This window comes from Hemicordylus capensis, chromosome 12 (genome assembly GCF_027244095.1).
Source record: "Hemicordylus capensis ecotype Gifberg chromosome 12, rHemCap1.1.pri, whole genome shotgun sequence".
NCBI classification, from domain to species: domain Eukaryota; kingdom Metazoa; phylum Chordata; class Lepidosauria; order Squamata; family Cordylidae; genus Hemicordylus; species Hemicordylus capensis.
Window position 1 is genome coordinate 5,865,637 of NC_069668.1, and position 17,057 is coordinate 5,882,693.

At 48.5% G+C, this 17,057-nt stretch overlaps 1 protein-coding gene across 6 annotated transcripts in view; it reads right to left on the minus strand.

Moving 5' to 3' along the window:
- Window positions 1–2,327: 2,327 nt before the first annotated feature.
- The window catches only part of INTS2 (integrator complex subunit 2), a 59,803-nt gene continuing 45,073 nt past the window's right edge, over window positions 2,328–17,057 (minus strand). For 4 of the 6 annotated variants that reach the window (XM_053275230.1, XM_053275232.1, XM_053275228.1 and 1 more), the window contains exons 20-24: window positions 8,940–9,215; window positions 8,266–8,376; window positions 7,318–7,423; window positions 5,578–5,754; window positions 2,328–4,704 (exon numbers count right to left, since the gene is read on the minus strand). In XM_053275230.1, the coding sequence (XP_053131205.1) occupies window positions 4,535–4,704; window positions 5,578–5,754; window positions 7,318–7,423; window positions 8,266–8,376; window positions 8,940–9,215 (840 nt within the window). In that variant the 3' untranslated portion in view covers window positions 2,328–4,534. The remainder of the gene's footprint in view (window positions 4,705–5,577; window positions 5,755–7,317; window positions 7,424–8,265; window positions 8,377–8,939; window positions 9,216–17,057) is intronic. The other 2 variants (XM_053275231.1, XM_053275234.1) reach the window with 1 other exon arrangement.

The window sequence follows — 17,057 nt, forward strand, 5'->3', positions numbered from 1 at the left end:
TGGCCGTGGCCGCGGCTCTGCCGCCTCACCCGCACTCTCCTCCTGGCGTGGGCGGCGGCCACTTCTCCTTCTCCCAGCCCCAACATGGCTGCCGGGTGCTGGCGTTCGCGGCTGCCTTGCTCTGTTCTGGGCATGTGCTTCGCGCATGCCCAGAACAGGCCAGGCACGAACGCACGCTTGGTGTCCGTCCACGGACGGACACCAAGCGTTTTATTAGAGAGGATACGCTCTAACTTAGAATGGTGGGCCCCTGTTCTTGCTTCATTATTCTCATTTATCGATAATACTGCCAAAATTCCTCAGGATTGGGGGGGTTGCTTTAATTATCCCTATTTATAAAAAAGGAAGTAGACAAGATTCCGCAAATTACCGCCCAATTAGCCTTTTGAGCATTATTTCTAAATTATATGCGAAACATCTCCTGACAAAACTGGCTGACTGGATTGATGCCTATAACATACTGGCACCTGAACAAGCCGGATTTCGCGAAGGCTGTTTGACCATTGACCAGGCTTTTATACTCCAACACCTGGCTGAGAAATATACTTGTAAATCTGGCTCTGCCCTCTATGCGGCATTCATTGACTTAAAATATGCTTTTGATTCCATCTCTAGGGGCCACCTTTGGGCTAAGTTGAGGGATTTATCCATAGATAAGCGTCTCCTATTATTAATTTATAAGCTACATGAAAATACGTCCCTAAGAGTTCGTTGTAGTGCACGGGGTCACTTATCTGCTGAAATCCCCACACATAGAGGAGTCAGACAGGGGTGTATTTTAGCCCCTCTCTTGTTTAACATCTATATTAACTCCATAGTAACCCATATGAATGCTCCTTCTATTCATCCGCCCAAACTGGCTCATAAACATATATCAATTTTGCTGTATGCCGATGACATGGTTCTCCTGTCACTGACTCCAGTTGGCCTAAGGCAGGCACTTGCATCACTCAGCTCTTTTTGTGCAGAGGAGGCCATTGAGGTAAACTACCAGAAAACTAAAGTACTGGTATTTGCCAAACGCCCCAAGCCCCATGTATGGAAAATAAATGGCCAATTAATTGAACAAGTTAAAATATTTAAATACCTTGGAATAGTCTTCCATGCTTCGGGAGGCCGCCAGGCCCACCTGAACTATGCCATACAGAAAGCCCAGCATTTGGTCAACTTAATTAGATCTTTTTATTTCACGAAGGGCGCTGCATATACACCTGCTGCCATTAAACTCTTTGCTACTAAAGTACATCCACAGCTTATGTATGGTGCACAATTGGTCCCTTTCTGCAATTTTTCACCTCTGGAGGCCATACAGACAAAATTTCTTAGATCCATTTTCCAGGTCCCAAATAATGTCTCAAATGCCGCTATTAGACGGGAGGCAGGCCTCTATACTTTGGAATCGGTTTATTGGAAATGTATTTTCCTATTCTGGTTAAAATTGAAGTTCTCACAAGCGGGATTAATCCCTCTCACTATGACCAACTCCTTTGATTCGAGATGGAAACGGTTGCTCAAAATAAAATCTCAACTTTATGGGATCCCACTTGAAGAACTCGCTAGGATGGGCTTTACCACAGCTATGAAGGTTATTAAACAGCGAGTAATTGATATTGACCTACAGGTTGAAGCTTCCAAAATACCTAGAGGTTTGTATATAGGTAACCAGTTCTACAATCTTAAGCCTGCTGATTACCTAAGTAACATAACATTTCCTAAATTTAGGCGTGCCTTGACCCTTGCACGTCTTAATGTTCTTCCAACATCTGTTCTTAAGGGTAGGTTCAAGGGGACTCCTTACGTTTTGCGCCTCTGCCCTTGTGGCTCAGGTGCTATTGAGTCCACTGCACATTTTATTCTTTACTGTGACCTCTACAGGGATGCCCATTTAGATTTTATTTCACCCTTGTTGAAGTCTTTTCCTGGCCATTCAGATGACTTTTATCTTGATTTATTACTGTCTAAATTTGATAGTATGAGTACTAATTCTGTGGCCTTGCATGCAAGCTGCGTATTGCCATTTTATGATGTTTCTCTCTCTCTCTCTCTTTTTTGTGTTCTGGTCATTGACCGAAATAAAAGCTGATACTTTTTTTGCTTAGCTTGTTACACAGTCACTTTCTGCAGCAGACTAGGAGGAAATAGTTTTCCTCTTAACACCAGTTTGGAGAACAGACTCACTGTAAATTATTTTGAATCAATACATAAAATTTCAGCCTGTGACCTCTGCACTCCTTTCCACCAGCAGTGTTTCCCCCAGATTAACCATCCACTCTCCTCAAACTGGCCCTTCTTTTTTCAAAATACAAAACACCAATAAGGATCAAGGGAACAGTACAAATGTTTATAAACACACATTTCCATTGTGTATCATCAAAATAAAAAGTTCCGAACAGTATATAAAAATATTAGTCTAAGACAACCCAACACATACAAAGATTTATACACATTTTACATCGGAATCTGTAACAAACCAACCCGCTAGAGTCTGCGGAGATATAAAAACACACACAATGACAGGTTTTGACAATACAGGTGGCAAGGAGGTATATGAGCCTTGCTGTGACCATCTCAGCAGAACATGCTGAAGTATCTGATGGACGAAATGTTGTTTCTGCAGGACACTTTCAGCACCAATTTGGTGGATTCATCATGAACTTAAACAGATGTGCTATCTTGAAAAGTTTGTATTTTGTGTGGGAGCAAAATAGTCTTCCAGAATGAAACTAAAACACTGTATACTCCATAAATTCCAAATGCAACATCCAAATCCTGTTACATTTGGACTATTCCAAAGGTAACAGAATCAGACATGTTACAACTTTTTCAATGATTGCAGCAAAGGCAAATCTTCAAGTTGTATACACACACACACACACACACACACACACAAGAGAACATCTCCTATGAAGCCACATTTTTACAAAACTCTTAAATATTATAGGTAGTATATAAAACATGCAAAACATGTCACTAATAGAATCCGAGTTTTTGGACATTGTTGCTGATTCCATTACTGATTTATTTGGCATGTTTCAGACACTACCTATAATATTTGAGGGGTTTTGTAAAAATATGGCCTTAGAGTGAGAGATGTTCTTTTACCAGTGAATACATAGAATATGAACTTTTAAATTTGCTTATGGAGACAGTTGTTGAAAAAGTGGTTCAGTGCCTGATTCTGTTACTCTTGGAATTGCCCATTTATGGATTGGGGGCCCTGGTGGAGGGATGTTTAAGTGTAATTCTGAAATCAGAAAAACAAAAACAGGGAAATGGTGAACATCTGTGGAAGTATTTGAAGATTGCTTCAAGCACAATGAAATTAGCATGGAGTAGTCGTTTATGATCTGGTGGGCGCATTTTTCCCTACAAAAGGTGTAAGCATAGGATATATGAAGTACTTCATAACTGTACACTGAAACAGGTGTTTGGTATGTACCTCTTTCCCTTTAAAAAACTTAACTATGGCTAAAGTCTGGTTTTTACTCACAATATGATCGTCAGTCAAGAGGACTCCAACATTATTTTCAGTCCTCTGCTGGAAAAAAAACTTAATGATCTATCACTTTGGTACTTCAGGACTATTATGTACATGAACTTTCCTGACACAAATATCAGCTTCCCAAGATTCATATCCAAACAAAAGAATCTCAGATATTCCCATAGAAAGGCTCACATTATACTTTATATAACTCACCTGCGTCAGAACTAAAAAAAAAAAGCCTTTGCTGTTAAGCTTTGCTCTAGCTGTCAAACATTATTAAAAATGAGGTTCTTTACACAAACAGCATTAAAAAATAAAATAAAAATGGTGCTTTTGGAACGTTTTCTTTCAGACACCTCACATGTATTAAAGAAAGAAGCATCCCAAAATGTGCGTGGTGTTTTTTAAAATCTGATTAATTTTCAAAAGTATTCAGAAAGTGACATCACAGTAGAAGTTACTGGAGACACTTCTACTCAAACCCAAGTAAAAATTTGGCTAATTTTACAGGAAAGGCAGGGAATGAGAAGCCAATATGCCAAGTCTGGACAATGGAGAACCAGCAGTAGGCACCTACCTGGACCTCTTTCTAGTGGCTAAAAACTCTTGGTCCCAGCCAAATGCCTCATAGCCAACTTTAGGTAAGGCAAAAATGGTAAGGCCCTACCATTGCATATAGCTTTCTTTTTGCTTTTGCCTCAGCCAAAAAACCTATTGCATCATTTGCTTCTTCCAAAGTGCTCTCAGAGGAGTTTGAGCAATAGCTTCTCCAAAGGCTGTTTCATAACCCAGACTGGATCCCTGTGAGTCTCTCACTCCAAAAACCTAGCAAATGGGTATCCTGTACAGGAAGGAGCTATTCAGAACACTGTACAAACCTTCAATGCTTTCACTGAAAGCAGGATTCATATCCTTCAGCCACAACTGAAGTCCAAGTTAAAAATAAAAAAAATACACTGCTTGTTCCTGGCTGGTGCTTTGGCTTTCGACTGCTTTTACCAGCAGGAAACTGACAACCTCCACAGTACTTGTCCCGTTCCTGGTTCACACTTAAACTCCGCCCACACTCATGTTGATGATTTCAACGAACGTGCTCTCGACACACTGGCACAACAGGACGTTGGGATCCCTGCTGCCAGTGTCTCCGGCACCCATTTTGTAAGCGGGTTCATTCGGCAGCCTCGACTGCTCATGCGGCTTCTCCTTCAGCTGCTGGAAACCTAGGAATGGTTTAAAGGCCAACAGGCAAAGGAAAGGGCTACGGTTACTAATGGAAATTAGGAACTGCATATCTTTGAGAGGGTAAGAAACTAAGAGTCTGCTGGGTAAGCGCAAGTTGAATTATGCATCCTGTATAAATTAATCCAAATAAGGACATTTGCATGAATTATCTTATTTCAAATGACTAAGCATGCTGTTAGTTATGGGAAGAGGAAAGGAGAAATGCAAGTCACTGAACACCCTTGCCCCATTATAAACTGTCAGGAAGGAAATGTCTCTGGATGCTGAGATTTCAGCCACGCGCCGTCCACATTTCTGAGGCCCCAGAGCAGGGTCTACGGGCAAACGATACAGCCACCTTGCTAAAGCTAAGCAGGTCTTGGTGCGGTCAAAGCCTGGATGGGAGATCCAAATATGCCACCTTTGGGGATGGTGTCATATCTTAGTGGTAGAGTATCTGCTTTGCATGCAGAAGGTCCCAGGTTCAATCCCCAACACCATCTCCAGGTAGGGCTGGGAAAGACTCCTGCTTGAAACCTTGGAGAAGCCGCTGCCAGTCAGCGTTGACAATACTGAATTAGATGGACCAATGGTCCAACTCAGTATAAGGCACTTTCCTGTGTTTCACATCTTCTCCAGGGCTAGAAACTTATTTTTAAAGCACTGATTCTTAGGAAGCTGAATTCTGTGACTAATACTGTTACTAGGCCTAAGAATGTGTAAATAAAAACAACATATCCTTCCCCAAGTTATTCTTGCCTCGGCTTCCTGCCCCCTCCTGTATTGGGTTGCCTGGTGACCATTAAAGACAGACTGTGAACCCCTTGGGGCAGGGACCTCTTTGCCCATGCACACTGAGCAGAATTACTTACGTGTAATTATTGGGTTGAAATCTCTCGTCTCTGTGGCAACATCTGAGGCGCATACTTGCCCGATCTGGATGAGCAGAGACATGATGTCCTCGTACAGCGGAGGGAAGGCTTGGCAGAAAGAGACCAGGCAAGGCAAGGTGGGCACGAAAAAGGAATAGCGCTTCGCCTCCGTTAAAACTGGAGAGACAACAGAAGCATGGTATAGTGGTTAGAGAAGGCCTGCTCAACCTCCCCCCAGCTGTTTTCTATTTATTTATTTTTACATTTATATTCTGCTCCTCCTCTAAGGAGCCCAGAGCGAGGTACATAGGCATGCTTCTCCTCACAACAACCCTGTGAGGTAGGTTAGTGGTGGGGGATTGTGGGAGTTGTAGGCCAAAAGCTGCAAGAGGGTCAAAGTTGAGCAGACCCAGGTTAGAGTGCTGGGTTGAGGACTGAGGAGATCCAGGTTCAAATCCCCAGCCGGCCATAAACAGCTCCCTGGGCATCATGATCTTGGGCCAATCACCCTAACCTACCTCAGAGGGTTGCTGCGAGGACAAGAAGCAGGAGAGAGGATCTCCCTGCGGTTGAAAAACAGCAGGACAAAAATGTAAGACTAACCCCCCACCCCCACCCGTGATCCCCTATAAGGCAGACCGGCTCTCTACTTTGGCCCTCCTACAGATGTTGGCCTAGAACTCCCATAATCCCTGGCTACTGAACACTGCGGCAGGGGATTATGGGAGTCATAGTTCAAAAACTGCTGAGGGGCCAAAGTTGAGCAAGTCTGCTCTAAGGCGTGTGCATGTCCGTGCGCAAACATGTTTTTTGATGTCCACTCAGCTAATTTTAGATCCCACTCAGGTGGAATCAGGAAGGCCCCACTCTGAATACACGTGCGCACACACAGCCTTGATCCTGCTGCCCAGAACAAGACTCTTTCTGCACACAGATTAAAAGAATTAGAGGGAACACTGCCCTCACCTGGCCCATGAGGCACCTCAAACCTAAATTGGAGAAGAGAGCTGGCCTTGTGGTTGCAAGCATGACTTGTCCCCTTAGCTAAGCAGGGTCCACCCTGGTTGCATATGAAAGGGAGACTAGAAGTATGAGCACTGTAAAATGTTCCCATTAGAGGATGGAGCCACTCTGGGAAGAGCATCTAGGTCCAAGTTCCCTCCCTGGCATTTCCAGAATAGGGCTGAGAGAGAGATTCCTGCCTGCAACCTTGGAGAAGCTGCTGCCAGTCTGTGAAGACAATACTGAGCTAGATGGACCAATGGTCTGAATCAGTATATGGCAGCTTCCTATGTTCCTAAATTTGCCTGTGACAATGACAACTAAGAAAGGAGGAGATAAGATTAATGAAAGCAAACACAGTTGAACATATTTTCTAACTACATTTATATATCAATTACAATTCGATAAACGGGATACAATCCAACAGATGCAATACAAAAAGAAGAATGGATGGGAAAGGAAGAGAAAAATAAGCAAATTCAGATACCGGCTACTGACATAACGTTACAGAATTGTAATGACAACTGCCAGAGACCATCCCACCTGAAGATCATTCTGGGGATAGAAGCCAGGAGAACCGACGGAGAGGGCCTCACTGAATCAGCTCTGCTGCAGCCAGAGAGCTGGTCACAGCTGAGGGCGAAGATTCTCCTTTCGCATTCAACTGCTCTCACTCGGCCGACTTGTTTTCCCACTTCCCGACCCCAAATTCTGACTCATTACAGGGTTCCAATTTACCCGTTAGCAGCGTCCCCATGACGTTGATCACTAAACGCGCCACGCTGAGGGATTTCGGTAGAGCGTACTGGATGCACAAATGAGAAAGCAACTGGATGGCAAAAATCTGGGGAGGCAAGAAGAAGAAGAAGAAGAAGGACGGTAATCCCGATAAAAAGGCGGCTCTCACTATGTGACGGTGCTGTCTCTCAGAACAGAGTACGTCCCACCCTCTGGTCACCACCTGCCTCACCTCCGAGGCAGGACACCGACACCCGAAATCAGATGTGCAACTTTGGACCCCCAGCTACTGGACTACAACTCCCATCACCCCCAGCCACAGTCAGGGATGATGCGACTTGTAGTCCAAATATAGCAACTGGAGGGCCGAAGTTATGCACCTCTGCCCTAGACAGCAGGCCTGGGCTTTCGGAAGTATCGCCAAGCAGGCCTCCATGGTCCCGGGACAATTGCCTCACTTTGGACGGTGGCTGCAGAGTGAGTGAGTGAGTATGTGTGTGTGTGTGTCTTTAATTCAGTGGCCCCCAACCAGGGTTCTTCCAGATGTTACTGAACTACAACATGTTTCTTTGCCACCCCACCTTTTCTGTTAAAATCATCTCGCTCCTAACCGCAGAGAAGAGACTCGCTTCCATGAATAGTTTTAATAATTACATTTTAATGGAATTCAATGCACCGAAATTTGACCTTGCCCCCAGCCCCCCAACACCAAGTTCTGGGTGGTTCCGGCCCACCAGGGCATCTTTACATCCCTAATGTGACGTCAACTGCTGGTTCAGCAGCGTCTGCAGGTCCAAACGCCAATGAAACCGACACGGCCACCATGTTTCGACAGGCTGGGCCCAGTTTCCCCAGGATCAAGTGCTGGACCTGTCCTTCCGGTGACTGGGTGAGGGGGCAGGGGTTGTAGGCAGCTGCTAAACACACACACACACACACACCACGAACCTGTTTCTCCAACTCAGGCTGGGCAATCAGCTCAGGTATGAAGTCCAGGCAGATGTGCATCGACGGGATGCCGGCCACTGTGAGTGCAAGCAGCTCGCATGGATAACCCTGCTGGAGTGAGAAAGGAACAGAACATTTGGGCGTCTGGATTTTCCTAAAGCAAACAGCACCAGGTTCTAAAGCCAGGGACAGGCAACCCTGATGCTCGAGCTGCTGCAGAAGGACAACTCCAATCATCCCCAGCCACAATTAAGTTTGCCGACCCTGTTCTGAATTACAATAATCATATCTGCAAATGATCTACCAGACAAAAATGGTCTCTGCACTGTCATCCTAGTGAGCAATGGGCACACTTTAAATATTGGGGAATCTGGTCTAATGAACGCACTCGACGGCAGGGCTGCTCAACTTGGGACCTCCTGCAGATGTGGGCCTACAACTCCCCTAATCCCTGGCTATTGACCACTGTGGCTGGGGATTCTGGGAGTTGTTGTCCAAACGGAGCTGGGAGTGGGGTGGGGGGGGCTAAAGTTGGGTAGGCCTGCTCTTCAGGAAGATCACTTCAGAACTCTGACTTGTTTTTCTCCAAGGGAACGGTGGCCGCTCAATGCGCTCAACTATTGGGATTCTGTTTCTATTGTGCTTTGGAACAAAGCAGCAGGAAGAGCACCCACCTGGAAGTGGATGAGCTTCGCAATGTTGGGGTCCGCAATGAACATCTGGTGCAGGAGGCAGCAGATGAGGCACTGCACCTCACGCAGGTTGCAGAGGAGGTTGTCCTCTTCCTTCTCCCCTTCGTGCTCCTCCTCCTCCTCCAGCTTCTTCCGAGGACTGGAGATTGCAGCAGCGCCCGGGATGCTCTTCAGCAGCCGGCCAGAGCCACCCCCCACAGGCTTCTCCTCTTCCATGGGCAAGCAGATCTCCAGAAGAATCTGGACTGCCGCACTGTCCTACAAGGCAGCAGGAGGCACAGAGTAAGACAGAGAATGTCAGAACAGCCCTGCTGGATCAGGCCCAAGGAGGCCCATCTAGTCCAGCATCCTGTTTCTCACAGTGGCCCACCAGATGCCGCTGGAAGCCACAGACAAGAGTTGAGGGCATGCCCTCTCTCTTGCTGTTCTTCCCCTGCAACTGGGATTCGGAGGCATCATCCCTCTGAGGCTGGAGGTGGCCTACAGCCACTAGAGTAGTAGCCCCTGACAGCCATCACCTGTCCTCCGTGACTTTGTCTAAGCCCCTTTTTAAAGCTGCCCAAGCTAGTGGCCATCACCACTGGAAGAGGACAAGCTGGAAACCTTTTTCCAGAACAGGTAAGGAGGTCACAAGAGGGCTTTCATGTGCTTACAGAAAGAAAGAAAGAAAGAAAGAAAGAAAGAAAGAAAGAAAGAAAGAAAGAAAGAAAGAAAGAAAGAAAGAAAGCTAGCTTAAGCTTCTGTGCCCAGGCAATTCAGGTTCTGCTCAGAGAGCACCTCCTCCCAGACAATTCCACCTCCCCTCTTCGGTTCAGATCATCGTACAAGGCTCTGTTAGGCGCTAGCAAACGTACCTGCTTGGCACAGGAAGTCAGGGTTCTTCACTGAAAGGCCCTCGGGCCAGTGGAAGCCCCCATCAATCATATATGCAGCTCCCTGACTAAATGTTTATTGGGCCTGAGAGAAGCGTCGGCCAAAGCTGAATACCCTGCACAGCCCCCCTAGCACCATGCAGTGAGGGCCATTCTCACCGTGCAGTGCTGGGCTTTCTCCAGCTCCTTGAAGGGAAACGGAGCCCTCTTGAGCCCCCCGTACCACCATCTTGGAAGGCCTGCAGAGCGTACTGGGAAGTGTCGTCCTCCCCAGTGTTTTCCTCCAAGTGCTCTTGGAGGAAAGCACTTCGTCTCTCCTCAAGGGCCCTCCCAGCACTGAGAGAAGCCCAATACTGTACAGGAGTCTGCCCAGTGGGAAACGGCTCCCACGTTGAAGGTTTCTTGCCAATGTGGCCATCATTCGAAAAAGGGCGGAGATCACTGCAGTAGACTACCGGATCTTGGATTCAAGTTGCCAACGGATATGCCACCAAAGTGAATTGGGGGGGGGGGGCGGTTGCGGGGGAGGATCATTTTTGGAGGAAAAAGGAACATTGGGTCCTACCTTGTGAAGGGTCCTTTTTCCCTGATCTGGAGATCATCATAATGGGATCAGGTACAGAGCATGCTCAAGACAGACCGGATATTCAACGAAGCAGTTCCTCCCACCGTCTGGTGCCTTCCCCAGTTCCGGGATTAATGCAAAAGGTGAGGAGAACTAGTGTTTGCTCTGCTACAAAGAACATGTTAGAAAACAGAGAAGAACAACAAAAATAAGCAACAGTCAAAAACCGAACAGAGGGCAGTAATAGGACAAAGGATAACTGTGACCCTGGAGACTGCCGCCACCCAAAAACGAGACCCTTCCCATGGTATCAACTATATAATACAGACAAGAGAAGGAACATCCAGGAGGGGCTGATGATCTCCAGATCAGGGAAAAAGGACCCTTCACAAGGTAGGACCCAATGTTCCTTTTCCCCCTGTCTTGAGATCATCATAATGGGACATACCCAAGCAGTAACTCAGAGAGCGGTCCTAGAGAGGGGGGGAAGGATGTTTAGACCACCTGCTGAAGGCCAAATGCCGCTTGCGATTCTAGGAAGGACAGGATTTTATAGTGCCGGATGAAGGGCGACACGGAGCTCCAGGTAGCAGCTCTACAGATATCCGCTAGGGGCGCCTCGGTCGAGAAGGCCGCAGAGACTGCTGCGCTGTGGGTGGAGTGCGCCATAATCCCTTGTGGAGGATGCAGGCCGAGACTCTCATAAGCCATCCTGATGCAAGCCCGAATCCAAGCCGCCAAGGAAGACTTGGAGGGACACTGGCCTAGGTTATGAGAGGAAAAGGAGATGAAGAGAGTCTGACTTTCTGATATCTCTGGTTTGCCTAACATAAAAGCAAAGGGCACGGCGAACATCCAGCTTATGCCAGCGAACCTCCGTAGGATGCGAGGGGTTAGGGCAGAAGGAAGGGAGAATTACCTCCTGGGCCTGGTGAAAAACTGAATTAACCTTAGGAAGGAAGGTAGGGTCTAAAGTCAACTTCACTTCCTCCGGGAGGAAAACACAAAGCTCCTTGTGTTCCGACAGAGCCCCCAATTCCGAGACCTGATGGGCGGACGTAATGGCAACCAAGAATAAGGTCTTGTAAGACAAGAGTTTCAGAGGGATCGAATGCAGGGGTTTGAAAGGAGGAGCCGTCAAGGCATTGAGCACCTTGTTGAGGTTCCAGGATGGGAAATGTGGGACCGGAGGCAGAGCCAGGTTGGAAGCTCCTTTAAGGAAACGGGAAATGTGAGGGTGGAGGGATTGGGTGCCCGGATCCGAAATCTTGAGGACTGATGATAAAGCCGACACTTGTCTACGAAGGGTGGAGGGTTTAAGGTAAAGAGCCAGACCTGCTTGTAGGAAATCCAGAACTTGGGGTACCCCTGCCAAGAGGGGGTCGAGGTTCCTGGCTCGAGCCCATCCGGAAAAAGCCGCCCACGATGCCTGATATATGTGCTGCATGGAAGGACGGCAAGAGGCCAAGATAGTATTAAGGACCTGGGAAGAATAGCCCTCGGAGATCAGGTTACTGCGCTCAATCTCCACGCACAGAGTTGAAACCATGCCGGGTTTGGATGATAAATTGGTCCCTGAAGAAGGAGATCTGCACGCAGAGGCAGTCACCACGGTGGGGCTACTGCCAGGTTGACCAGGTCCATGAACCATGCTCTTCTGGGCCAAAGGGGCGCGATCAGGATGACTTCTGCACGTTCCAATCTGATCTTCCTGACCACCTGGCCTAATATCAGGATGGGAGGAAAGGCGTAAAGGAGTCCCTCCGGCCAGGGGCTCGTCAGGGCTGTGCCCAGGGCGGATGGGGAGTGGAACCTTGAAAAGAATTTGGGAAGATGAGAGTTGAGGGGAGACACAAACAGGTCGATTAGAGGAGTACCCATGCATCGCGTGACCTGGTGGAAGACCTGAGGGTTTAGCATCCACTCAGATGGGTCAACCGACTGGCAACTCAGCCAGTCCGCTTGTGTGTTGTGTACCCCGCTCAGATGAACTGCTCTGATGGAGAGAATGTTTCTTTCTGCCCACTCGAAGAGGAGGTCCACTTCCTTCATTAGGCCCTTGGATTTGGTGCCCCCCTGACGGTTGACATGAGCCATAGTGGTGGTGTTGTCCGTCCTGAGGAGGACGTGTGCGCTCCGGATCAGTTCCTGGAACGCCAGAAGGGCTTGCCTGGTGGCCCAAAGTACCAGGCAATTGATGCTCCAGGAACTCTCCACTGAGGTCCAGGATCCCTGGGTGAAGTGACCCTCGCAAATCGCTCCCCATCCCTGCAACTGGCGTCTGAGGTAATCAAGGTCCTGCTGGGTTCTGTGAAGGTCAGGCTCTTTTTTAGGGCAGGAGAAAGCCACCAATGGAAGGAGAGTCGGACTTTGCAAGGAAGGAGCCCTCGGACCCGCACGCAAGATGAGATGTTGTCTTGATGAGGCAGGAGCAGCCATTGCAGGGGTCTGGAGTGCCATCTGGCCCAAGAAACGCAGTCCATTGTCGCTGTCATCATCCCCAAGATTTGAGCCAGGAGCATTAGGTCCACCGATTCTGCCTGGAGGAGGGGGAGAAGGATGGGGTCACGAGGAGCTAGAGAATTCTATCTGAAGTGTGGTCTGCGCAGGCGCAGAACCCCAATCCTTATGGATGTTATGGAACCACTACCAGATGAGAGCTTGTTTCTCCTGTCTTCCGGGAGAGTGACCAGGACCGGAATAGTATGAAATACCACTCCGAGGTGCTGGAGGGTCTGTGAGGGAAGTAAGTGGCTCTTGGTTAGATTCACCACAAAGCCGTGGTCCCTCAGACAGTCCAGAGTGGTCTGAACGTGAAGAATGGCGGTCTGAAACGATGGTCTGAAACGATGAGCAGGTTGTCCAGATACGGATGGATGCAGACCCCTTGAAGGCACAGGTGAGCTGCGAGGGCTGCCATTATTTTCGTGAAGACCCAAGGAGCCGACAACAGGCCCAACGGGAGAGCACGATATTGGTAATGGAGACCATCGTAGGCGAACCGGAGGAAGCGTCTGTGTTCCTGGAGGATAGGAACATGGCAGTAGGCCTCCGAGAGATCCAAGGATGCCAGGAAATCCCGAGGAAGAATGGCCTGTTTGATGGCCTAAAGAGACTCCATGCGGAACTTCCGCTTCTTTACAATACGGTTGAGTCGCCGTAGATTCAGCACCGCCCTCCAGGATCCGTCCTTTTTGGGGACTAGAAAGAGAAGCGAGTAGACGCCGGAACATTCTTCTGTGTAGGGTACTGGCTCGATCGCTCGGATCGTGTGAAGATGACGAATCGCCTGAAGCATCAGGCGATGTTTCTCGGGGCGTCTGGATCGCGGGATGGCAAAGAAGGAGTCTCGAGGAGAACAGGTAAGATCTATGGCGTAGCCTTTGGACACTGAATCGAGTACCCACTGGTCTTGGGTGCTGGACTGCCAGGTGAGGGTGAAAAAATGCAGCCTGCCCCCGACTGCCATGCAGTCATTGTCTCTTATGAAATTGGTTGGAGGGATTGGAGACCTTGCCACCTTGATGTCTGAGGAAGCCTCTGCCCCTGGGATGCCACTGGAGCCTGTTAAATCCTCTGAAAGAGGGTTGTCTATAGTCTCCTGGGTGAAAAGTGGACTGGAACTGTGTCTGTCTGTAGTTATGAAAGAAGTTCTGGCCACCTCGAGGCCTGCGGAAATCCTGTTTGGTGGTAGGCATCACTTTCTTCTGGTCCTTGGAATCGATCAGAATTGGCTCTAGAGGGGGACCAAAGAGATTAGCACCCGAATAGGGGGAGGCTTGCAAGGCCATCTTAGACTTGGAATCGACCTGCCAGCCCTTGAGCCATAAGGAATGGCGCAAGCCCACTCCTGTTGCTAGGGACCGAGAGTTGTATTGAATGCAATCTAAACTAGAATCCGCCATGAAAGCCGTCGCTTTAGCCAGTTTGTTAAGACCCTGATGCAGCTGTGTGTGGCCGGGGGGGACCAGGGCAACAAGCTGCTTAGACCAGAGGATGGACGCCCTGGCAAAGATAGAGTTGACTGTGGCCGCTTTAATTATTGTGGACGCCACCTCATGAGACTTCTTTAATAGGGCATCATTTTTTTTGTCTTCTGTAGATTTAAGCTGTTCCTGACTCTCCGTGTTAAGCAAAGAGCCGGACACCATCTGGACGACGGGAGGGTCCACCCAGGGGGTGGTCAGCAGGGCCGAAATTTCCGCTGATAAGGTATAGTGCTTCTTGGGCAGTGACCCAATAGATTTACATGAAGCAGGATTTTGCCATTCCACCAACATCACCTGCTTGAACAGGGTAGGAAAGGGAACCGAAGAAACCACCCCCGAGGAAGAGGAGAATACCTCCTGGTCAAACTCAGAAGGTGGGACCACATCTGCTGAAGAAACGTCTTTAATGGCTTTTTTTAACTTTAGAGAGAATAACATCAAAATCTTGTGAGGAAAACAGGCGAACAGATACTGCAGGTGCAGGAGTCGCCTCTTCCTCAGAAAGCTTGCCCTCCTCTCTTTCAGACTCCCTATCTGGGCGAGTAGGGATTTCTAAGTCAGGGTTCCCAGGCAGGTTATGTGAGGGAACCGGGATGGGAGGAGGGAGCGTGGGAACAGAAAATGGACCAGGCGCCACTGGGAACGGCTGGTCACCACCTCCACTGGGGCTCTTGAGAGGAATGGGCCCCATATCAGACTCCGAAGAAGAGGAGGGAGACCTGCGTCTCTTGCACCTGGGGACGGGCAGTTTAGGCGCAAACCGACCCCTCTCCGTAATAGGAATGGCATCCCTACGTGGACTGGAAGCCGGGGAAGAGGAGGAAAGGCATCTGCTCAGGTTGTGGGAAGAACCGGCAGGAACAGAGGGCGGCTGAGCAGGAGCAGAGAGAACTGGTACTGAACTCCCTAGAGACGCCGGAATCAAAGGCAGACACTCAGAGAAGAAGAAGGACTTGAGCCAGCTAGCCACGTCTGCTGGGAGCGGAGAAAGGGAAGATCCTGAGGCAGTACCTGTTAGTGCTGCCAGGAGCAGAGGTGCCGTGCTTGCAATCTGAGGAGCTAAAGGCAGAGCAGGCTCGACGTGCTGCTCAATGGCCGGGCGGGGTGCCGTTTCCCCCGTGTCAGAGACGGAAGGGACAGGGGGGAGGGGAGTCACTGGACCGCCACCCCCAACAAGCACGGGTGAGGTGCTAAGGGAAACGGACTCATCAGAACAATAGTTCTTGATCCGTTTGGCTTTGTGCTCCTTGGTGCGGCGGGAGCGCTTGCAAACCGCTTGAATGAGCAAGCGCTCACTAAGCTGCACTGAATTGGCAAGTTTTTTCAGCTTTTTAGGCTTCGCACCATTGTCTTTGTTTGGTTTGCTCCTCTTGCCAAGCTTACGCGAGAGCAACTGCTGTGGGGGAAGGGCTGCCGCCGGAGTGGGGTTGGCCGTCCCCGAAGTAGCTGGGGTGCCCGAGGAGGGCAGCAGAGGGAGAGCTGGCAGATCGGGAGCCAAAGCACTTTCCGATAAAAAGCCCTGGAGGAGCTCCTCTTCACGAGCTACTTCTATGCTGCCAAGCCTTAGAATGCAGAGCGCGGAAAACGAAAGTAAACGGTAAAAACAAAGGAAAGATCAATCAGCCAAATTGAGAAAATAAAAATCTAATTTAAGTAGTTTTGTTGAAAAAAGGAAAGAAAAAATACTAAGGCAGTTCCATCCCACCCTTGCACAAAAGAAACAAGCATAAAAGTCAAGGTAGGGGGGAAGGAGAGAAGAATCAAGTCAGAGCAAACTCCAAATACGACCAGCCTTGAGCAAGACAGACCGGAACTGGGGAAGGCACCAGACGGTGGGAGGAACGGAGCATTGGTTACTCACCGTGAAGGCTTCTTCTGGTTGCTGCTGTCAAGGCATCTCATTGGGTTATCCTCGTCACGTGCTCCTGGGCAGGACTATGTAAATTCTAATAGAAAAAGCCTATAGAGCCTGACGGGGATAACCCCTCCCCAGTTCTTATAGGCTGAGTTAACAGATAAAGTACATATAACCATATATAATAGAATAACTGAATACAGCAGAGCAAACATAAAGGGTCCAAATGATTGAAATAGCCTGAAAGGACAAGACGTTTCCGTACAATATTCCCCAAAAATCTTCCCTTGGAGTAGAGCAAGTCTAAACTATATACATGTAATAATAACCAGAAACTTAGGGTGGGCTGAGATGCCTTGACAGCAGCAACCAGAAGAAGCCTTCACGGTAAGTGACCAATGCTCCGTTCTCGGTTGCTGCTATCAAGGCATCTCATTGGGACATACCCAAGCAGTACGTCTCCAGGAGGGATCCCACCGATTTGCTCTATTTTGGGGGAAGAACTCCCTGAAGAACCTGCCTCCCAAAGACTGCCTGAGTGGAGGCATATAAGTCTAGCTTATAGTGTTTAATAAAAGTGGAGGGGTTCTTCCAGACTGCCGCCTTACATATTTCTTGAACCGGTGCATAAGTAGCGAAAGCCGCTGACGTAGCCATTGATCTGGTAGAATGAGCTAGTATGTGTTCAGGTGGGTGCACCTTTTGAGTCTCATATGCCAGAGAAATGCAAGCTCTGATCCATCTTTTGATAGTTCTAGCAGAAACTGCTTCTCCCATAGATGCTGGTAAATATGAAACGAAAAGGGACTTCCTAAAATC